This window comes from Gymnodraco acuticeps, unplaced genomic scaffold, assembly GCF_902827175.1.
Source record: "Gymnodraco acuticeps unplaced genomic scaffold, fGymAcu1.1, whole genome shotgun sequence".
Classification (NCBI taxonomy): domain Eukaryota; kingdom Metazoa; phylum Chordata; class Actinopteri; order Perciformes; family Bathydraconidae; genus Gymnodraco; species Gymnodraco acuticeps.
In genome coordinates this window covers 7,085,114-7,109,271 of record NW_022990271.1, presented here as the reverse complement: position 1 = coordinate 7,109,271, position 24,158 = coordinate 7,085,114, and the positions used below count along the sequence as shown (strand labels likewise).

At 40.4% G+C, this 24,158-nt stretch overlaps 1 protein-coding gene across 2 annotated transcripts in view; it reads right to left on the bottom strand.

Moving 5' to 3' along the window:
• The window catches only part of fbn1 (fibrillin 1), a 60,562-nt gene extending 50,211 nt beyond the window's left edge, over positions 1–10,351 (bottom strand). The window contains exons 1-7 of one of the 2 annotated variants that reach the window (XM_034220984.1): positions 10,313–10,351; positions 10,054–10,146; positions 9,582–9,867; positions 7,562–7,644; positions 6,425–6,523; positions 5,468–5,563; positions 4,966–5,061 (exon numbers count right to left, since the gene is read on the bottom strand). In XM_034220984.1, coding sequence (XP_034076875.1) covers positions 4,966–5,061; positions 5,468–5,563; positions 6,425–6,523; positions 7,562–7,644; positions 9,582–9,769 — 562 coding nt within the window. In that variant the 5' untranslated portion in view covers positions 9,770–9,867; positions 10,054–10,146; positions 10,313–10,351. Of the gene's footprint in view, positions 1–4,965; positions 5,062–5,467; positions 5,564–6,424; positions 6,524–7,561; positions 7,645–9,581; positions 9,868–10,053 lie in introns of both variants that reach the window. The other variant, XM_034220985.1, reaches the window with a different exon arrangement.
• Between the last annotated feature and the right edge of the window lie 13,807 nt (positions 10,352–24,158).

Below are 24,158 nucleotides of genomic sequence, written 5' to 3'. Positions count from 1 at the left end.
CTTTGTTGGAAACTTTACTTTGTTTCTCCATTTTGAGTACAAACACAATGCTAAATTGCAAATATGATAGCTGTTCCAGTACCTATCAATCACTTCTATTGGTGGAAGTCCTTTAGATATAAAACTAGTTTTAAACAAAGCATTTGTGAAACATTTTATCCAAAACTGTGAAAAGAGAGCTAAAGCCAAAGTTGATAACACCTCAAACATTCACTTGATTCTGTGAGTTAAACACTTTATGGCTTAAACAAACAAAGGCTTAATCTGAATTAAATGTAGCTTGTCTACGACTCACTCACGTTATGAGAGATGCCAGAATGGACAGTAACACACACCATAAAGAAAGCATTGTCTTTTCCTGGCATTTTAATCGGTCTGGCTCTCAGGTGCATTGTCATTTATATGTGTGTGTGTGTGTGTGTGTGTGTGTGTGTGTGTGTGTGTGTGTGTGTGTGTGTGTGTGTGTGTGTGTGTGTGTGTGTGTGTGTGTGTGTGTGTGTGTGTGTGTGTGTGTGTGTGTGTGTGTGTGTGTGTGTGTGATAGAGAAAAGCAGAGATAGGGAAAGGGTCTGGAAAACCTTTTAAAGTTGTGTGGGGGCGGCTGTGGAAAGTAATCGAAACGAGCTAGAATAAGCAAAGAGACACAGACAATAAAAAATCTGTCTGGTGCACATATTGTATGATCATCGGTTCTTCAGTAACATGTATTGTGTTTTAAGGTAATATGACTCATTAACCTTGTAGTGTGCTGTTTTCTATATTTTATTATTATTCACAATCGATGGAATAGGTCATCTCCCCTAAGGCCGGCAGAGGCTGGGCGTGTCTGTGAAACACAGTAGGTGATTTCCCCACAGCTACAGCAGCCTAGAGTTCAAACTAAACAGCTTAAATAAATATGAGCTCAAAAGTGTGAAGAAAGTCCCTCCTTCGAGATTTCTTCACCTCTCCTTCCCTTCAAAATGGTTTCATAGTCATTCCCTTGATCCCACTGCTTGCATGCATCCACCTTCCACTCCACTCTCTCCAAACACCAGTCTTTAGTTGCATACTCCCCACTGATATAAAAAGATCACTGAAACTAATCAGGTGAAAAATTGTAAGATGGCGAAACAGAGATAGGGACGGAGAGAAAGAAAGGGTGAAAAACTCATCCCTCCCAAAAGAATCTGGCCCAGATCCAAAAGCAAAAATCATTTCCACATTTCACGGCAGACAACAGACAGCGAGAGGAAAGAGGGAGACCGGTTCCAACAGCGCAGTCGTTTAAAACAAACGAGACATTGTGCGTTTCCCGTGCGGACCGGGGCCCAGCCCAGACCTGTCACGTGCCTCCACGGTCTCTCCGCCTCTGGCTCCAGCGCTGTGTGAAACAGAACTGGGTCATCTCTCCCTCTCTCTCACTCCCTCCTGCTCAGCCTCTACAGGATACCAAATGCTGTTGATTCTTTGTCTCCATCCACCCAGCGGGAGAAATGAATTAAGGACATTTACTCAAGTACAGTTTTTTTTGTATTTATTTGAGTGTTTCCATTTCAGATGGAAACTTTGTACTGCTGAATCACCTATATTAGTTTGAGAGCTAGCTAGAAGTGAGTTATTGTTATTTTGAAGATTTAGTTGCATGCTAAACACAAGATCAAATCTGATTATATGGTGCATTGTAACATAATATATATATAAAGAACTCACACGACTTGAGCTCAAAACAACACCACGTGTTTTTCTTAGATTTTTTAGACCAGACAAAATCCAAAAAAACTTGGAACTTGACTCTGCCCTTTACACAAATAACTCTAGACTTCACTTGGACTTAGACGTTTTTTGACTTGGGACCTGTAATGGAATATTTTAACTGAAGTAAGGGATCTGAGTACTTATTCAACTGTTGCTTTAAACGACATTCAGCTTTAAGACAAATAAACCCAACCAGTTGCCAGGTAACTACTTAAAGCCTACATTACGTACCTTACCTACAACAGCAAAGCTGTACACCTATAGGAAAAAGCAATGACAGGAGCTATGGAAAGTTTGTACATGGCACCCGTATAAGCTGAGTACAGCAGACAGAGTAAATAACTCAGGTTTATCTTTTCATCAGAATAAAGTTTATATGTCATTACTTTCAAGCTGCCACACATAATCCATATGACATAATACCTGCTCATTACGGAGGAGCGCAAACACTCAAAAACTAAAAGATCTGAGCATCAAATAGAGCAAAGACAAGTGCAGCACTTAAACAGTCAGCTGACGTAAACAGGGAGAGGCGGACAGCTGTAGGAAGAAAGTGGTGTCATTTCATCTGTCATCTTACTGTCTCTCTGTGAACTGCATACAGCTGTGGGATCCACCCATGTCCTGTACATCTGGGAGCAATAACATGTGTTCACACACAAATGCACTCTAACACACACACACGGAATTTCAGCCAATGTCCCAGCCCCTCACCAGCAGTCTAGCCAGAGATGATCTCAAAACAGACCAAAACTTACAAAAATGCTTCACTTGTTTTTGCTGCTTTCTGGTAGCTGCTTCAAAAAACATGCATCTGATGGAGGGCAGATAGTTTGTTTTGACTCTCCTTAGCAGGCTTGTCTGTGCAGAGCTTCAGTCCCTTTTGGAAACACAATTGTGAAATGCTGGACTCCTCAATAACCAGTGAGTTTGTGCACAACAACAGCCTCGATGTGAAAAGGAGGGAAGCCGTCGGGAAGAGGGTCAAAAGGGTTTCCTGGATTAACTCTAAAATGTTTGGACACTTCTTCTGGCAGATGATCCTTACATGCCTTAGCATGTGCGTAATTTGTGCAAATGCACCCGTACGTTTGTGTATGGTTCCATGCATGGGTTAAAGGGTCTAATATCTGGGTGGGGCCTTCCTACTTGGCCCGTCAGCAGATTTCTCCATCCTCTTAGGACTTACAAGTCGAGCATGCACACATTATGCACACACTTGCATACACACACTCAGTTAAGTTGTGGGATAGTTATCTTCTGAGGTTTGCACTCGGCTAGAAGAGAGTGATGATGAGTCACTCTCTTCTAGCCGATGCATTAAGAGGCAAGAGAGCCTACTGACTGTGTGTAAATCACGTATTGCCATGTTTAGTGCAAATCTTTCATCATCATCCCAAGTGATTTCAATGGAGTCACAACGAAGGCTCGACCTTACAACTTCATAGCTACATATTTGTTCAGCAGGAGCAAAAATTCCTGCGTGCAATCAGCAGCAGATTGCTGGATCTCAGCAATCCCACATTCCAACCTAAATCACATTTGTAACCAACAAAGTGCGCGTTGATATACCAGGCTGCATTTTCACTGCAGTCATCTGTGCCTGGTGGAGGGGCCGCTGGCCAGCAGATCACCAGCCACTTGGCAGCACACAGCTCTGCAGTGGTGGTGTGTTAATGTCGAGCCCTGATTGCTCCAGGATTTTTCCACATCCAAAGAACCCCTGAGTCCTGAGTGCAGCTACCTCTCCCCTGGTCAGAGCATGTGTTTGTTGAAAACCTTGTGTTCTTGCTAAAGTGATAAGATCAAGCCATAATTGAGGCACTGTTCTGTAAATTGCATTAACAACAGTGTGGGGTTGTGCATGTGCTCATGTTTGTGTGAGAGCACAATGGCTTTCCCTTGGGAGGTGGTGATGGATACTAGCCAAGGAAATTCCAGTGAAAGTAACTTAACCCAAAACATGACTGTAAACGTTGGCCTACTTTCCTTACCTCTATTAGTACAACCAAATGCAAGATGAAGGACCAAATAACTGATCAATTGACAGGGCAGAAAATATTATAATGCTCATTATTGATCCAACTTGTGATCCAACTTACGATTAGTAAGATGACAATATGAGGCATTTTGTCAAAAGAAGAGTTAACCAAGTACCAACATATTGTTTTTGAAAACATTTTGGTTCCAATATTCTATAGATATTGCGATACTAGAGTTATAGTGAATTATTATGGCCACGACAAAAGGTAAGCCTGTTTTACTATGAAGTCCTTATCAGCAAACGTAAAAGTAAATACCAGTGGCAAATCAACATTTTAAAACTAGATGGGGTTAAATCTTCTTTCCATTCAACATTTATTAATCAGAAACCAAAACAAAAGACACCAATAGCTTTGTTTAAGAGGTTCCTTGTAAACATCTACAAGATACTGTGTGCTTGATTTGAATTCCTCACGAGTCTCACAAACCCTTAGGCCAAGCTTCCACAGGAAAGGGTGAAAAGCAAAGTCACAGCATGTACAAGTGTGCTTCAGCAGATAAGTGCTGGCGCTAACCCACAAGACAACCAGATAGTGACCTATTAGTTGCAAGATTGAAGAAAGTACTAAAGTAAAAAAAGGACCAATCCATACCAAACTGACAGGCCTCTCAAGAATGGCCTCGTTAAAAGGGATGTTACTAATTAGGAGCTCTGCTGCTAATCCAAATATTAGCTTTACAAGGTCACCCCTTTGACCTTTTCAGGTCATCACCACCACAGACCCCCAACACATACATAAACTGCACACACATTTGCCTGCACATGCACAAGTTTCACTCACAAAGTGCAAAGAGCAGGCTGCTCTCGGTTTGCATGTGCTTTTGTATACCTTGAATCTTTTGTTCACATGTGCCAGAGAGCAACCACAGGAGGTTGGGAGGTCTTCAGCTAACAAAGACATCACGTTCCCCTGGGCTGTGCTTCAGAGCAGATGTGGAAAAATTGGTCATTTGGTAGACCAAGCTTGACATGCAAATGTTCCACAACAAACCACATCCATGGAGCCGGTGGCATGACTAAGCAGGAATTGTCTTTCGTCACAAAAAACCACAGCCATTCAGCAAAGAGTCATATTTTCACAGAAGCAGCACATAATACGCTTTGAAAACCACTTCCACAGTTGTAAGTAGTGAACGTAGAGTAAAGAGACTGTGTGATGTAAGATGTTAGTGTGGCGCTCCTTACCTCTCTCACACTGAGCCCCGGTGAAGCCGTAGGTACACACACATTTGTTGGGGGCCACACACCTTCCTCCATTAAGGCAGCCATTCTCACAAACCGCTGCAGAAGAAAAGAGAGAAAAACAATCTATGTGACCTCAAAAAACACATTTTAGACCATTCCTCAAGTATTCATATGGTATTTATGATCATTTCACTCAAATGAAATGAGTAAAAAATTATGACGTGATGACATTTTGGAGACAATGTATTTTTCATCATGAATTATCTTGGTAAGTACAAAGTTATTATAACTTATAGGAAGGATGGCCAAAACTACAACAAGCTAGCAGCTCTAAGGGGCTGATCTTTGGCCGGCCAGCTTGAGCTGAATGTTTACTATGTTTAATTCTAGCGCTTTCACAGGAACATGTAAACAATGACAAAGTAAAGGCTCAGGGTTCAGCTTGATAGCATGCTAACATTCGCTAATTAGCAATAAAAACAAGCTAAAAAAGTATCCTTACGTTGCCCGCAGTGGTTCCCCACGTAGCCTTTCTGACACTGGCAGTTGTCCTCAGCACATGTTCCCCCGTTCATACACCGAATGTTACAGTTCTGGACTGTGGGCACAACAACAGAATTACACACAAACAGACACACACAGGGTTATGTTAAGAGTTAAATTCAGAGTACACAAACATACGCTTCATATTGGATTTACAACATAAACACAATCCACTCTGAACTCTTAAAGTCATGCTGGGATATCATTTCATAGAAATGTATGGTGTGCAAACAGATGAGCACATTGGGTTGAAGCGCTGTGAACTGCAAGAAGAGGAACAATGAGGAGATGTTGACTATGGACCTCTTCCAAAGCACACACACACCCAAACGACTCACACACACACACACTCACACACACACAAACAATCTACGAAATTGACCAGTATTTTCAAGAACGTGATTGCAACAAAAAGTATATCGATTGCTTAAAGCAGTTTCAAGGTTATTTTTTCAGGAAGTTTTTGGCTTAGTATCTCATATTTATATACCATGCTAGTTAGTGCTCATTACTCCTGATGAGGAGATGGAAATGTAGGAAAAAAATGCAAAAGCCATAGTGCGGTTTGAACTACAGGAATCTGAGCCAATTAACAATCTTTTGCCTATCCTACAGAGGAAAGCTACATCTACGACTGCATGGTTGTCATCATCCGTCAGTGCTTGTCATTATTGTTCCTGCAATATATGTTTTTCTTCAGATTAAAACTCCTTTTGAAAAAAGAAAAAAGCCAGGGAGGTAGTAAACGCTGTACTTTCCAAGAAACGCTTACTTCTGACATACACTCCTATTTACATAAATCATCAACCAAGTCAAATACCAGTTAACTCCCTCATCTATGTACACTATATTAAACCCATCAAGCAAGCTTCAAAAGAGTTCACTCCTTGGGAAAATGGACGTGCAGATTAATGACCTGACTTGGATCCACAGGCTGGGGAGATCTGGCCAGTGGGGCAGGTGCACATGTTGGGTCTGGAGCAGAAACCGTCTCCACATGAACTTCGGCAGATCGCTGCAAAGAGGAACATGTCACTTGGTCAAAAAACATAAAAAAACATCCTTTGTCAGGTACAATATTAATCAGCAGTCCAATGCTCACTTTATAGTGCCACGGTGTGTCTTGAGAAATTCTATGTTGTGTATCTGTTGCTTACTGAACTATAATGTATAATATTTTAAAACTCATACAGTCCAAATATGACCCAAACTTCCTTTTAAACTCCATCATTGCCATGCTAAAGAAGCCCAGTTGGTTGCTATTAATATGTTCCAGTGTGTGTTTTGAGTTGGCTAGAGATTTTTCGCTCAGTTGTTTTCTTTCCCACTGACTAATGTTGGCATGGTCCCCCGCCCCTCTCTCCCATCAGGTAGAGTCCAGCAACTGACCCCTGTTCCCTGAACCCCACTGTTAAACAATGTCATTAGAGCCGCAACAGGCATTTGTCCAGCCGACCAGCCAGACTGCAATCACACAAATCTACAGCCTCTCAGACTTTCCTGTCTACCAGGGAGAGAGAGGGGGAGAGGGAGAGAAAAGAAACAACCACTGCCAGAATACTAGGGGAAATGGACCAAAATTAATAACCAAATTCCCAATTATTTTATGTCATGTTAAGAGCTCTGTTAGCAACATTAACTCATACTGATGTACATGTATTGGGTGATTAAATAGCAATATTTGAATAGAAATCTGTGAAGTGTTGGCAGTCCGTTTTTGAAATCACGGAATAAGTGCAGTAAAAGGCAACATTAAATACTAGGAATAATAGTGCATTTTTTTCCTGATATAGTCATTTGATACTGTTCAAGAATAAGGACTGTCAATCAATAAATATTCAAGACCGGTTTGCCCTAAAGTCAAATTCCTGGTCAAAGATAGTTTCAGATAATGACACATGCACTCACTTTCCATCCCGATTATATAATACTCTGTGACTGGATGGCACCAATAAACACAGCTGGACTCTGGAAACTACCACCAGTGTCAAAGATGAAGAGCTCCAAGTTCTACCTGAAGTGAATTTACAACAGAGAAATGTGTGATACTTACGAACAATGCACTGGTTTCCTCCAGTCAGAGTCTTCCAGCCTGGGCAGCAGTAAGCGTTGTTCCTTGATCCACACACATTAGGTCTGTGGAAAATGCAGGGCAATTACTGTAATCCATGTCACACAGTTCAAATCACTTAAATCAAGTTAATTTTATTCATACAGAGCATAATCACATATTTGTTTTCGAGGGCTTTACATTCTGTTCAATATGCAACACTCTCTGTCCTTAGAACCTCGATAACTGATATACCAACTGAAAGATGACAATATTCTGTCCAATTTCTATAATAAGCAAACACACAGCTTCTCTGAAATTACTGAAATTAAGATTTCACAGCCCTCTAAAAAAGCATACAAATGCCCATTACATTTCTGAAAACATCCTACAGTAAACGTGTTTTGCTTTTGACGACATAGTATGAAACCAAGCCTACATATGACCCCTCATTATGGGCGTCATGAAAAACTTCATCAAAAGGGATTTTTTTCGCTTCCTTTTTAGTTAGGAGGCATCAGACAGAAACTCAATATCGTTATTGGCACAAATTTGCCAAAAATTCCTGGATCGTATTCTAGAGAAGAATAAGTCTAGACTAGGCAAAATGTAAGCATCCAAACATATTATTAATATCTTAGTTGTTAAAAAGAGGTCATAAGTCAGTATTTGTCAGATATGACAAACTGGTATTGCTCCATCTTAACTAGCATTTCACAATAAAGCAGTTGAAAGATAAACTAAAGAGTGTTCAAATATCTAGTGACCTCTTAGATTCCTCCTGTGATCCCACTGTGGGATCTTGACCCTTAGGTTGGATACCAGTGGATTAAAGCATGTTACAGTATGTTGTGCTAGTGCTACTGCTACTGTCAGACATGGCCTAGCATGCAGCACTGGGCACTTCCCAATAAAAAAAATGTTGTTGATGGATGAGAATATTAGGCTGCACAAGGTGTTGGAGGAAATCTGATGCACCTGTGAAAAAAAGCATTCCATCTGACATGGAAATGAATGCCTGGACCATCCTGCCACCTACAGGTCTGTGACAGGCCTACATATGTGAATGTGTAACCACCCACTGAGCATGTGTTGACCCGGGGGTCAGAGTATATACTGTACAGTGTAACTCTACACAGAGCTAGGCGGAGAATAATTAAGCCTGTTGGATCTCTGAAACATTCTTATTACTGTTAAATCAGCGTGACACAGTATGCAACCTGTATGCACTTCCTGCCTTTAAACCCAGATGTTCTGATACATTAACTTAAAGCATGTCAAATAAAAATGCCTGTGGAGAATGCTCATTGAGCTGTCTACTGTGTGACCTTCATCAGCTGTTTGCTGTCATCACTGGACACAGACGTGCTTTCTCTTCTTCTTTCTCTCTGTCTCTCTCTCCCTTTCTGAACACGCACATGCACACACACACACACACACGCACGCACACACACACACACACACACACACACACACACACACACACACACACACACACACACACACACACACACACACACACACACACACACACACACACACACACACACAACCTCTCCAGCAGTGACCCACTGTGTACAGCTGCAGATGTGATTTATCCATAACTGGGGTGTGGTGTTTTTGGCCAGAAAGAGGATTAGGCTGTTAGTCTCTCTCTCTCTCTCTCTCTCTCTCTCCCTCTCTCTGCCACAGCCACACACGACCAATGGCCTCCTTTGTTTGGATTTAATTTATTATTGCAGTCAGCAGGAATGTGATATTCTTGCCAGTATTTAATTACTAAACGTTGCTCCAAACTTCCCATCACCGACAATGTCACCCATGGGTCTTAGTAAGCTTTATTACATATTTTTGAAGGAACAGCAAGTCCCACTTGAGAAGGAACACCTGCTCCTACTGTACACAAACTGTTAGACGCTCACTTATATTCAAAAAGCTTGAAGGGAAATTGGCATTCAGGACATTGGAGAAAATTAAAAAAATTCCTAAATTGGATTTAGTGGGATTATCATAGTCACATTACCCTCTGAGGACGTCCGACCCTCCCCTCCTCTTGGCCCTGCTGGCTCTGGAGTCGATCTGCTTGGCCTTCAGCTCGCTGTCCTCGGTGTCCACCACCTCTGCAAAGTGTCCAAGCTCAGCGAGAGACAGCAAAGTCACCAGAGCCACGGCCAACTGCAGCAGCCGTCCTCCACACTTACTATCCGGCATATCCACTCTCAAGTGTATACAACTCCAGCCCTCGGTAAAATAAAAGTATCCTAAACTCGTTTCCTAGTCTCGTCGACCTCTGCAGTCTGGAGTCAAAGCTGCAAAACAATAAACGTTTTTGAAAAGACGCAAAGGGGAGTGCAGGAGATGCTGCGCACAAAAGAAAAATCACGCATTCTATGACTTATACCGTTATAGGTAAGAAGCTGATAGTCGCAAAAGCATGCAGTGTAACAAAAAATGAAAAACGTGCAAAATTGCGCACGAGAGAGTCGTTACTTTACCTTGTCTCCCGAACAGGAGATTCGCCTCAGACCCGACAGAGGACTTCTTAACTCTTTCCTGCTGATATTGCTGAATAAACGTTTAGAAGAAAACTGTGGAGAAGAAGAAGAGTTACTCAAACCTTTCGCTAAGCTGCTATAAATAGATGCGCATCGTAAGGTTTGGTGTCTGCTCTTGCGCATCCAGTTGTGTGTTGCCTCTGCACAGATAAGTTAGAGGAGCTGATGCATTCCTGAGGATGATAATGGCAGAACTCACTGTGGCTCTCTCGCAGCGCTTTCCTCATCCCTGGTCTGATCAACTTTCCCCCAAACTTTTTTTTCTCCTTTCTTCCCCTGCTCTCGCGATACAAAAGCTGGAGAACACAATTGCACAAGAAAAGCTGTAGACCTTTCGCTTGATATCTTAACGGTTACATTTGAATATACCCAGAGCAGTTTGAAAGAAGAAGACAGAGTTTATAAAACCCTCTACAATCTGTGTAAAAATGTGGTCATAAATAATATACTATAAGATATTTTTAGTGGTTGCATTTTCTTTTTCTTTTTAAATGCACCTGTTCACTATTTACTGTATATTGTGACTTGTCATGCTAACAGGGAAAGGGAATACGTTGTAACCGGTTGTAACTAATAACCTTTAAGCATTGATGAATGATTTACAAACTCAATATATCAGTTATGAGCCACTAATAATAACTGATACCGAGTTTTGATGCTTAGGCTGGTTTTTATTCTTCGATTTTGCTATTTATTAGTTATAAATGTTGGTATATCAAGTTAAAAAGTGGTTGTGGGTTTATCACTTTCTATAGATTTCTCAGATATCAGTTCTTCCTGATCATATAAGAGAACTAAAAAAGAATATAGCTGCAGGAGAAGAGTGCAAGACTGCAAATGGGAGTCTTCATTATCTCTAAAGGTTTTTGATAAAATGCTTGTTTACTGTAGAAAGAGGGTTCCAAAATGGGGATTATAGCTAATGTGCATTACACTTGTCAAACCCAGAAGTCAGGGGCATTTAAATAGATACACAAAAGCTCAGTCTTGTCTGAATAAATACATTTGTTTTAAACAGTTTGATTCCTCTTAATTTAGTATTGAATAATGTCCTATACATATGTACATGTGCCGTGGTATACTGTATTATGAGGAATTTTGTCCAGTGCAGTGATAGATTTCACACACACACTGCTTCATGTCTATACAGCCACACCCAGCAAACATAGAGTCAGCCTGGCTGCGCTCTCCAGTATGCTATCACTCCAAAAACTCTTGACACTGTATATTCAACAGCATTCGTTTCCACTATCAGATTCTTTCCTTTCCCCCCCCCTTATTATTATACACATTCTCCTCTCACACATGTCCGAACACGGCCTCAACCTGCACTTATACATACCATATGTGTTGATGTTGCTCATTAGATTCTCAAGTTTTGATCAAGACAAACGTTACACAAAACATGATCACAGGATGTTGCATTGGCAAAGTTGAGACAATTGATTTTCTCATGTCGTTGAACCACACCGCTGTGCTTTTCAGACGCAACACTTAGTCCCTTTCTGCACCTCTTCTGTAAAGAAAATGGCGGTAACCTGCCTGAGCTGCTTTAACAGGCGCCTAACTTTATGTAGTACTTCATCTGGTGCACAGGGTAGTATATATATCATTATATGCCACAACTTCTCTTTTCCATCCACTGACACTCAGGTTGAGGCAGGCATGCACTAGCCTCGCTGACATCTCCAGTTGGATGTCTGCCCACCACCTCAAACTTAGTCTCAACAATACCGCTCTGCTTTTTTCCCCCTGGAAAGTCCTGCCCTCTGCAAGGCCTCTCCATCACTGCTGACAAGACCACGTTTACTCCTGATCCCACTGCCAAGAGGCTTTGTCTGCCTCGAGACAACCAACTGTCACCCAGAGTGCAAATACATTTGAATCCTGCAGATTTGCTTTCGATAACCCCCATCCAATTCTACATTTTCTACAGTCACCTTAAAAAGTATCCTCATTTTCATAAAGTTATGTCCTGTTTAGGCTACTGCAGCTTTTTATTACACACCCTCCCAAAGCACGACCACCAAAATATTGGAGGACGCCCTATCTTCAGTTTCATTGGTTTCTCAATTTACTCCCTCTGTAAACTCCCTGTCCCCCTCCCTTCTCATGACCTTCTTTAAGTGATTTGAAATGATGACGCTTGCTGCTTCCATATCTTCATGTCATGATCCAACATTTCTGCAGCTCTCCTGGTTACGTGTTACCAAGTTCGCAATTCATCTTTTTGCTAGCTGTATAATGGAGGAAATAAATCCACATTTTCATCTGACTACTGTAGATTTCTTTGTCTGCATTTCAACCTCAACCTCATTTCTAAATGTAAATATTTAATTGCTGATGACAAAGAACTTCACTTATAAAATCCTTAGGTAACTTCGTCACTGTGGACTGACGGCTTCGGGCCTTGTAACTCAGCACTTTAGTGAACAGTTTGCACTTTATTAGCGTGATTGCACAGTACAGTTTGGCATTACATATTTGCACATAATTTATACTAATTATTGAGGTAGTATTTATTAACTGATTAAACCGTATTGATTGGAATGTCGTCTGGCAGGTGCTGGTCGGGTCCTCGGCTCCGCCTGAAAAGATAGGGGAGTTAGCGAGAGCGCCAAAAGTATTTATGCTGGTGTAAGGATGACAGCGGTTGAGAATAATCAGGGTGCAAATAATATGTTGAGGGTGTATAAATGATGACGTTAAGTTGCATTAATTGTACAAGTTACCACTGTGTAACTGATTGTGTGCACCTGGTGCCCTGTGTTGTCTCCTCCCCCTCACCTGTGTCTTGTTGGTTTGATTGGTCTGGGTCTATTTAGGCTCTGTTTTCCTGTCAGTGTGGGTGAGATCCTTGTGGTTGATGGTGATGGTGTTCACATGGACAGTCAGATTGAGGCTGTGTCTATGATTAAATAAATGCCCACACCGGGATATATGTGAACTCTCTGCCTCTGCCTCCTTGCTTGGTCAGGCCGCTCAACGGTCAGTCTCACTGATCCAAATACTCACATAAATTAATCAGAACTTTATCACTAAGTTATCACTTAATCACTTTATTATTAGTGTTGAAAACAATCAATGCATGCATTTTAACTTTTCTTTTATTATATATATCATGCATCATTTCCTATTTTGTAGAACAAAACAAATATCTCATTATGCAGATAGGCCAATTCCAGAATAGTGTATATTATATAATTTTATAATAATTATTGCCAAATCAATGTGTATCTCATTTTATTGTTGCAGATTGTTAATTTGGGACTAGTTTAATTGACTGTATATACATATGAAGGTTTGTAGATTTCCCTCTGACAAAGTCTTATCTTTTTTATTTTTGCTGTAGATAAAACATTATTAAGCCAAATTAACACGTTTACTATACTTTGTATTATTAATCATGATCTTTAACTTAAGCACTGTTATCTGTATTGGTTTCCAATTGTAATGACCCTTGAGGCAAATTTATGATTTGTAATATTTTGCTTTATACAACAAATTTGACTTTGACTTTCCATCAATGCCAACATCTATTCATACCTACGTGATTTAAGAGGCTCGACCAGAAACTACTTGTATAAGTCAACAAGATACATTCATGATTCATGTCAAACCTCCTCTATGGACTTATTTGTTTGGATGTAATGCTCTGTCACAGACAAGTTTAAAAAAAAATCCCCAAATGACACATATTGTTGCAGCTCGCTATTATTAAGATTCACATTACTGTTCTCTTAACAATTAAAGGCATATATTAATAAAATAACTGGTAAGTAAGTTTGGTGTCAGAAGATTGTAAATGAGACCAGGAACTTATCTTAATACTGGACTCGTCAGATAAGAACATCAGTAACTATAAAATGCCTTGAGGTGAGGAATGAGAGAGTCTGGGGGAGGGCAGTGGTCACTGTTGAGTGGATATTTTGACAGTAAAACAGCCGCTCCCTGGTCGTGTTGGAGCTGCATCTTTTCTCTCTCTAAAGGATCAGCCTCTGACACACAGCGAGTCCTGGGCGTGAGGGGCTGAGGTGAGAGTGCAAAGTGGTTTGTGGTGTGTCCAGTGAGTCACAGCTCACTGGATTTCAGACCCTTGAGGTTTGGCATTAACGTGCTTCTATTGCAGCCTTGCAGATAAGTGTATTCATCCAAGTAATATACTTAAAGAAAGAGTTTCACATGTTAGTAAATATGCGTATGTGCCTTGCTTTGAGTTAAAAATCATGACTTTATGCTTAATTTTAAGCTAAGGAAAGCAGCCAATTAATCTTTATGTATGCAGAAATGCACCTAGTGTCATGCTATTTAGTGACACGAAGTATAGCCTTAAGCTATCAATCAACATTATGTGTATTGAAAGTTTAATTTCATAATATAAAAAAGGTCTTATTTGTTGCATGGTAATTATACAGTATAACAACAAGCCATTACCTCATCAGTAGGATTTAAAGTTAAAGTTTGACATGACATTTATTTGCTTACTTGCCGATACATAAATGAGAAGATGTGTCACTTTAATAAGAAGCTCCAGCCAAAAATGTCATGTTTCAGTTTTACAAGTTTTTGATATAACAAGTTAATCCGTGAGTTTGAGACATGCTGGAAGTCAGATTTTTTTTTAACCTTTGAAGTGATCCAGACCATCTCTTTCTAGCCTTTGGGTTAAACTGGTGGTCTTCATGTTGAACTGTTTCCTTGCAGTAGGTACAATTACTTATTATTTAATGCTACTTATTCTCCTTAGCATTACATTTGCAACACATCAGAGACTGCACCGACCCCCCCCCCCCCCCCCCCCACTTTCAAAACACTGACCAAAACACACCTCTTCAGACTGGCTTTTAATTTGTGAATTATGCTGTGTTGCTGTTTTAATATTTATTTATTTTTTATTTCTATTCTTTATTCTATTTTATCATGTTTTATCAAACCCCTGTAAAGCGTCTTTGAGCACCTGGAAAAGCGCTTTGAAATAAAATGTATTATTATTATTATTATTATTTGTGAGTGAAATATGGCTCCTTTACATGTACCTGTCAGCCTTGTATTAATCAGTCTAAAATGTCAGACTTTTTACCCCGACATTGAACTTAGACTTTGGGTTATTTGTGTTGCCTCCAAATTCAAATTGAGATTACTGCAGTGAAGTCTCTAGCATCATTTGATGAGTCAAATAAGAGTCATACTAGTAAGTGTTTGTGAAATGGATGGAGTCCCTTTAACACATTGGTAATAAGAAGCAAATCATTTAAGGCCTAACACTTTGGATGACAAGGCAAAGATAACACCACTAAATACAAACACATGTGTACTCAACATAAAACTCTCTCTCTCTCTCACACTCAAACACACACACACACACACACACACACACACACACACACACACCACACACACACACACACACACACACACACACACACACACACACACACACACACACACACACACACACACACAGAAAGGGACGTCAGAGCTGAGTGTACTGCAGGTTTGTTTCTCGCGAAGCTTTAAGTCATGGTTCTCGTCAACATGAATGTAGTGTGGGAGAAAACTGATGCCCAGCAGAGCAGGGTCACCCTCTGCTCTTCCTCAACACAGAAGAGGTGTCATTTACAGTAAGACACCACCTCTCCCAAGCCACCCTCCTTCTTCTTCCCCCCAGCCACCTCTGCGTCTCATTCCATCGTTTTCTCGGTTAATCCCCTTACTGTTAGTAACTGAGCATGGGTTTCATTTTGGGGAATGTTTACTCCTCTTGCCGGAAATGGCTGAACTAAAAGCCTGAAATAGTTAGACTGAAACAGAGTTTGGATAAATATTTCAAAGAGTGTAAGATTTCAATACCAAACATGAGGCAACTCATTTATTATCATCTAATAATAACACAACTCGTGTACTATAATTGCCTTGTTTCTTGCTGTAACCTTCCCTGTGACAGAAGGTAATTCTTCTCTGGCTACGTCACATCTTTCACCAACTCGTTTTCTGTGTTCATGCGTTTCATATACCCAAGGCAGTTTTTAAAGTTTAGATTGAGATTGTCTCTCGCTGTGCTGTGAGCAGTAACTGTAGCGAGACTTTCTCACACTGTGTGTTGTCTTTGGCTCCAGCGGCCACGGTTCATTTCCTTTTGTCTTCTGCAGCACAACGGCTGCCAATATTCATGTGAAATATTTCAAGAAAATGAGCTGCAGCAGAAATGAGTTCCCCCATCTCCCCCCTGCTCACTCTCTCATTCTGGGTTCTGAAACTGGAGTTTGGCCTGTTGCTTTGTCGTCATGAGGATAATGTAATGATAGAATTCCATCAACTGTTTGGGCTTGTCCCTCTATTATCCCATATGGTCTCCTTCTCTTAAACAAACACTACACATATACAGTGCAAAAGCATACATAACCACAAAATAACTTGCAGGAATCCCTTTTCTCTTCCAAATGGATCATTTTCTAGGGTGTACCTAGGCTCTGCATGAACTTATTTTCCTCAAAATGTGTTTCCTCAGAAGAACAGAACAGAATTTTCCGGTTCACATAATCTTGTAAGAGGTCCTTTTCATGGTGAGGATGCCTCCTTTAAGCCATAGCTTTGAGGAGGAGGACAGGAGGCACGCAGGGCCGACAGTATGAGTCATCTCTAAGTGTCCTGGGAGCAGAGTTTAATAGCTGGTGTACTCACCCTTAATGTTATTTGGCCGTACTTCTCTGGCATCACTCCTGTTCGAGAAAACAGGATGTTGAATTGGAACACCCCCCATGAATGGAGAAAACTATTGAGAAAGCCCGTCACATCCCAGATACTCAATATCACCAATAAACACTCTTAAATTAGCTTGGGTGCACACCCAGGGGAGTATGCACACATGTTTAAGTGTATCTCTCATAAGTACGTCAGTCTAAGATACCACCAGCAGCAGCTTAGCATAGCATAACGAATGGAAACAGGGGCATAGCTAACCCCTGTACAAAGCAAAAAAGAAAGGAAAAAAATATGGTTATTGGTTTACACACGGCATCTATTGCACGTCTGTCCGTCCTGGAAGAGGGATCCCTCCTCTGTTGCTCTCCCTGAGGTTTCTCCCATTTTCCCCTTTAAACTGTGGGGTTTTTTCTGGAAGTTTTTCCTTGTACGATGTGAGGGTCTAAGGATAGAGGGTGTCGTATTGTCATACTGATATTCTGTACAAACTGTGAAGTCCACTGAGACAAATGTAACATTTGTGATATTGGGCTATATAAATAAACATTGATTGATTGATTGATTGATTGATTGATTGATTGATTGATTGATTGATTGATTGATTGATTGATTGATTGATTGATTGGTGACAAACTCTTGATTTTTTGTTCACTGTGACAATTTCCCCTTGACAAAATCTCTAGTTTGGGCTTTAATTATATTCCTTGCAATAATTGTGCTCACATTCTTCTATTAACTTTGGAATATATAGCATAGCTGTGACTTACAGTAAGAAGCTGGTGTTATCGCTGTGTTTGTGCTCCTCCATTCAATCTAGAGCCGTAATAGTGGTGAGCAAAAGGTTTACAGAGATAACTTTTTTCACTTTGTGTTCACCATCAACATCAGGCTGCCATGCTGAAGGTTAAGGTAATAGAGTCATTCCTAGCATTTGGTGCCATTTCAGCTAGGTTAATCAAAAATAAAAAGCATAATTGTCCATGTTTTTTAAAAATGTAATCTGAATGATGGCTTGTTAAAGTATAAGAAAAATATTTTGGTCAAGCTCAGGATATTATGTTTAGAAAATTGTTTTGTAACTTCCCAAGTTACTGTGTGTCCACCCTGTTACTGTGAAAAATAGTAACAGGGTGGACATTTTATGCTAAACTTGGCTATTGCTACATGTGTGATGATAATCAAGCTAGCACTTGGTGACAACAGAAACATATATTTGATAGAGATATTCACCATATTTTCTAAATGTAAAACAAATGATCAGTTTCCACTAAAAATGAGCATAACAGGGTGGACATGTTATGCTTTACCGCAACAGTTAAGTTTAAAAAAACATTAAAAAAACTTGAAAGAAGAACGCATTCACTCTGCTTCTTGAAGATGATTTTCCCACTCAAAATGTATCCTTCTTCTTGAGTCATACAAATAGAAGAATAGTAAAGGGGCTTGTGCAGAAGGATTCAAATCAGAGTAACAGGGGGGACATTTAAACAATAAAAATGAATTAATAACAACAATTTAAATTTGGTGAGGAATAACAAAAATGTAGAATTTGTTTGTATTTCTTTGATTTCTTTTTTTATATCTGTTACAGCAGTTGAGCAAACAAGATTGGGGATAGGCTACAGCAATTTGGCCTACTTGTGCTAAAATCAGTGTAATTATTTAGAATTTTGAATATCCTGGGTAAATAACATTGTTGTTTTATGGTAGAGGGGGGATAAACATTTAAAACCAAGCTTTTAAAAAATAAGCATTACCTTTTAAATACAAAATATATGATATAATATGTTGGGGACCTAAATGGCACCAAATGCTAGGAAAGACTGATCAATCCCATTAGCTGCAATATCTACATAGCCGGAGTAGCCTGTGACCACAAATACACTTTATTTGTGAGGAGGCACCCATAAGCTACGACGATAGCTAGCTTGAGAGCCTACACTTTAACCTCCTTAACACAACTTCAGAGTTTCTTTTACCTAGCCAGGTTGTTTCCCCATGCCCCGGGGTGTCTTAACAGTCTTAATGCTATGCTATGCTTATTATGCTATGATATGCTATGCTATGCCTATTATGCTATGATGCTATGCTATGCCACGCTATGCTAAAATAAGATGAACTAAGCTAATCTCTCTCTGCAGTACAGCTTCACATTTAACAGGTAGCTATATCTTGTCAATGGTATCAATATTTTCCCAATCTTAGCAATACAGAATATATAAAAGCCTAGCCTACTATATTTCCCAAAATGTTTAATTATTTCTTTAATGAAGCCTACTTGAGGTAATTCCTTGTTTAAATACACTTGCTCTGCAATAAATACTAACTCTTTTAGTGAACAAAATGTTTGTTCTTACACATAATTGTTGATCCAACCCTTTGTCTTTTTTGAGGCTGTAATGTGTTATATTGAATTGTAATGTTATGTGTCATTTTGTCCACACACTGTTTTAATGTAGGCGACACAGATGTATTCAGGGTCTGTCCCCTATGGTCTGTCCCCTGTGGGGCACAGTGGATTGTATTTTTGGCTTGAGCCATCCATCCAAGCTGGTCTACCGCCCACTTATCTCCCTTCCACATGTGATTTATGCAGAGTCAGTGTCCCCCCACACAAATCTGACCATCTTAGGGATGGAAAACATTCCCTGTTGAGTTTTCTCGCAGAGGGTTCGCCGCCACCATCTGTAAGAGACTCAGCACATGTAAAGAGAACTATAAACACACTCCATGCAAATAGACATATATACTAATACACAGCCTACTTAAGTTTAAATGTCATTGATTTACACTAGGTCAACAATACTGATGTAAATACACACATTTGCTTTTTCACTCTATTTAACAAAGTGGAGAACAGAAGGGGTGGGGAGGAGGATGAGAGAAACTCAATTCACTGATTCAAGCTAAATACTAACATCAGCATAATAACATGTTCACAAGGACAATACTGATGTTAAACAGGTAATATTTTCATATTTAGCGTAGTCACCATCTTTCGCCGAACAAACACAAAGTGCACCACATGGCAAAGAAATTCGTTTTTGCAGGTGTTTGTTTAAGCATTGGACAAACTGAAAAGTTGGCCCGAAGATCGTGCAAAGGTACAGGTCAGAGGTTTACCAACGTTATTGAAGTTGATCTTCAAGGTGGCTTGAATGTCTCTACAAAATGTGCTGTGAATGTATAAGATGCTCTAGATACTTTTAACAGTGAAAAAGTTGACCTGCTGAGGCACTATGAAAAGTAAAGGCATCATTAAGTACGTAATATTACGATCCTCGGTAAAAAATGAATATCTCAACAAAATTCAAATCCATCATATAATTTAGATATATCAGTGTAGGACAAAGTGTTGGAGCAAATGTCCACTGAGCTACATTGCCATCGAGTGGAAGGCTAACAATACTTTTAAAATGCCATCCCTTCCCTTTGACACAAACTAAGCTATCACATTCAATGAAGATGACGGAAATTGCCATAAAGCAATGTTATTACATCTAACAAGGAACATTTGTCTGGCTTTATATGTCACTGTTGGCTATACATGAATATTTATGTATTCCATTTATTTGACAAAAAGTCATTCAAATAAATGTAGGGTATGTTATCATACAAAGTGATGTTAATGTTTAGGGTCAAACACTGTTTTATAAACAATAATACCAGAAATCCAAACACTTTAGAGAGGAGTTGTGCATATAAATAAACTGGTTCTAAGAGACCCACACTAAATAATAATGTCTTATTTTAAGGAGCCTTTGAAACATGTAATTGGTTCGAAAACACATTTATGAGGAAATTCTCATCAAATAAAAAAAAATATCAAGATGATAAAAACAATATAGAGTATTTTTCTGAGCTGTTAAAGAGGCCGCAGATTCTCTAAGAAAACCACAAACAGAAAGTCTCAGCATGACAAATATTCACTGAATTATCCCTCCTGGTGTTTGTTAAAATCCAAATGAGAAGTGTGCGATGCCGGCCAAAGCATGAGGAAACGGCAGAGGAATGGAGAGCGAAGAGAGACCTACACTGGAGGGAAAGTTGCCTTTTGAAGTTGGCCAACAGAAAAGTTTTGATTCAACTCTCCCACATCTGCCTGCTGCCTCGTGTAAGAATCCTGGAATCCCCCACCCCCTAATCATCATCGCGTCTCACACACACACACACACACACACACACACACACACACACACACACACACACACACACACACACACACACACACACACACACACACACAAATGCAGACTCGATTTCAATCCACCGGCACAGAGCATGAAAACAAACAGTTCGGAGGCAGTTCTTAAGCCAAGTGGCAGATAAGCATTAGTGCTTGCTGAACATGAACATGCAAACACCAATGCACACATGCACAAACTAACGCAGACACACACATGCACCAAAGTCATAAGCTAATGGCATGAACTGACACTGACCTAGTTTCCAAAGGGGCAATGAGAGAGAGAGAGAGAGAGAGAGAGAGAGAGAGAGAGAGAGAGAGAGAGAGAGAGAGAGAGAGGAGAGAGAGAGAGAGAGAGAGAGAGAGAGAGAGAGAGAGAGAGAGAGAGAGGAAAGAGATGATTTGGAAGAGGTAAAGAAACTGCAGGGCATTTTGTGCTTGAGGACGTGCGTGTGCGTGTGCGTGTGCGTGTGTGTTTTCCTGCTCAGAGAGGCCTGCCAACAGCCAACAGTCCACACACCCATCCGAGCTTCAGAGACCAGCCGTCATGCTAAGCCGGGGTAGAGGGCTGAGGCCTGAGAGTAAAGGGAGGTAAAAGCAGTGCTGAGGAGTGAGACGATCACTGTGGGGGTTACACACATACTCATCTATTCTGCACTGACTCTGGTCAACAGAAACTTACAGTATAACCATTTATAAGACACTTCAGGCTCGCTCCTCTGCACAACATGCCCTCACTAGTTCCCGAATTGTGGCGACAGGAAACAGAACCAGGCGCAAAAACTAGCCCGTCTCTTTGTTTGTGAGCATTTGTTTGCAAAGCTCACATAACTCACTCGTCTCCTCCTATGCGTCGTCTCCGGAGGAACATACGTGTGGATATTGGCATGCCAGAAACTGCTGCAACACGGCCCAGTCAGTGGCCAAGTCTTGTTTTGTTTCCTCCCAGATTTGAACTCTGTGTGACTCTGATAACATTGAAACGAGGAACAATTTCATGCTCTCGTACTCTGGGCGCTTTTTATGACTTTAATTGTTCCATTAAGGCGCTTTGGGGTCTGGGAATGCTTTGTCACATGCGCAATCTATCTGTGTGTGTGTGTGTGTGTGTGTGTGTGTGTGTGTGTGTGTGTGTGTGTGTGTGTGTGTGTGTGTGTGTGTGTGTGTGTGTGTGTGTGTGTGTGTGTGTGTGTGCCTGCGTGTGTGTGCAGTTAATGCCCTCAAGCTCATCAGCACTCAAGTTTATTTTATAATGGAATTCAAAGAGTTCAGGCTTTTTAATGCGCTGGATCTGAACCAAAGCCACAGAACCTGGAGATTATGCTGAATGTTTATCATTTCCTGTTTCAGAGTCATGTCATGTCAGTGGCTGGGTTCAAGGAATGCACACACATGTACTAACAAATGCAAACAGCATGTGGTTGCACAGATTAAGATAATGTGTCTACTGTAGTTTCAGATGCAGACTTTGAATCATCAGGGCCTCTAAAAATTACCCTGCTGGCAAAGTGATGTAAATCCTTGAAGCTTAAAACCTCTCAATGTCTAATCGTGAAAATGAAAGTGAGATACTGTGTAATACTTTCTACATCTATTACTGGAGTTGATTACTTTAACGGTAATATGTTCAATTGGGTAATCAGAAAAGGATGTTACAGGGGGTCACAGGGGCCATTCAGTGGTAGCTACTGGACATTATACAGTGGGATTATAGTTTTAGAGTGATGAGGGTAGAAGTAGTAGGGAGTCTAGGGACGAAGGGGTTGATGGTTCAAGTCCTAATGGGACCAAAATACTGATTGTGGACTGGTAGCTAGAGAGGTGCCAGTTCAACTCCTTTAAACCTCCTGGGCACTCCCGAGGTGTCCTTGAACACGGCCCTGAACCCCCAACTGCTTCACAGCGCTGGAACACCTGTAGCCCTTTTGCTCGGCCACCTCTTTAATAGTGCATGTCTATAGGTGTTTGTGCATGTGTGTCTGTAATTGTAAAAATTCTCCCCTCAGGGATTAATTAAGGTCTTAATCTGATGACAGACCTAATGGAGTTGTTATAGATGTTGTTGGTAAGGCTAAACTTATCTTATTTTGATTTGATCTAATCATCAGTCCAAGAACCAAACATGTGCAGTGTTTGAAAGAGGACAGAAAACACACTAACAAATATCCATACAGACAACAATATTTTGTTCAGTTCTCTTAGAAATTACTTTAAAATAATATACACTATTTTTGGTCAACTACTCAATAATTGAAGATCCTCTTCAGCTCTAAGAGTTAATCTATCTTTTATCTATCTTTAAAGACATTGTTGGTATTGTTTTTTATTACCTTTCAAGCATAATTGCTCAAAAATGGACACAGCCTGTATCTGCTCCACACATGTGTAACACCACACAGGTGCTGCTTTGACATGAATGAGGGGTCAGAGGTCAAACAGTGACCTCACAGGTGTGTCACATTTGACCATCAGCAGGCCTCACAGGTCTGAAAGAATGGCATCACACACTATGTCATTGTTGTCCTTGGTGAGTTATTTTTGGGCGAGGTCTGTGTGACTCAGAGAAAATCTAGGGAGACGTAATAGAAGCAGAAAAATCCCTTCACTTGGTTGAAGAATCACTTAATTTAACACTTATGACAGCTTTCATAAAAGTTATCTGACTTTTGGTTTAGAGGAGAGACACTTTTAGTTTGTTTGTTTACTGACTCAATCAGATATGATGGATATATCACTATCATATTAACTTGTGCATAAAGTGTGTAGGAAAGAGCAGAGATAACATGTCAGACAATTCATTTCCTGCTCTTTGTAACAAGTCAGATAAGCCCTATTTTTGACACCCGAAAAGCTAGGGATTGTGGGAATTCATGTGAGATCTGTGATTACATTTGACTTATCTGAACAGAAAAGCTTTAAGTGTTGTTTTTCTTAAGATACTCTATCAGTGTTCTGCAGGGCTGCTTCTTTCCCCATCAGCGGCCAGAGGTTCCCCGATCCCAACAAGCAGCGCTGAGGGTGATTAATGTGGGCGAGACCCTCCAAGCCTCTCAGAGGACGCTGAGGGCCACAGCCCGAAAACAGTCAGCTGCATACTTTCAGCACACAGTCATCTTTCACTGCACTAAAATCTGCAAGTGACAGACAGCTGAAAACT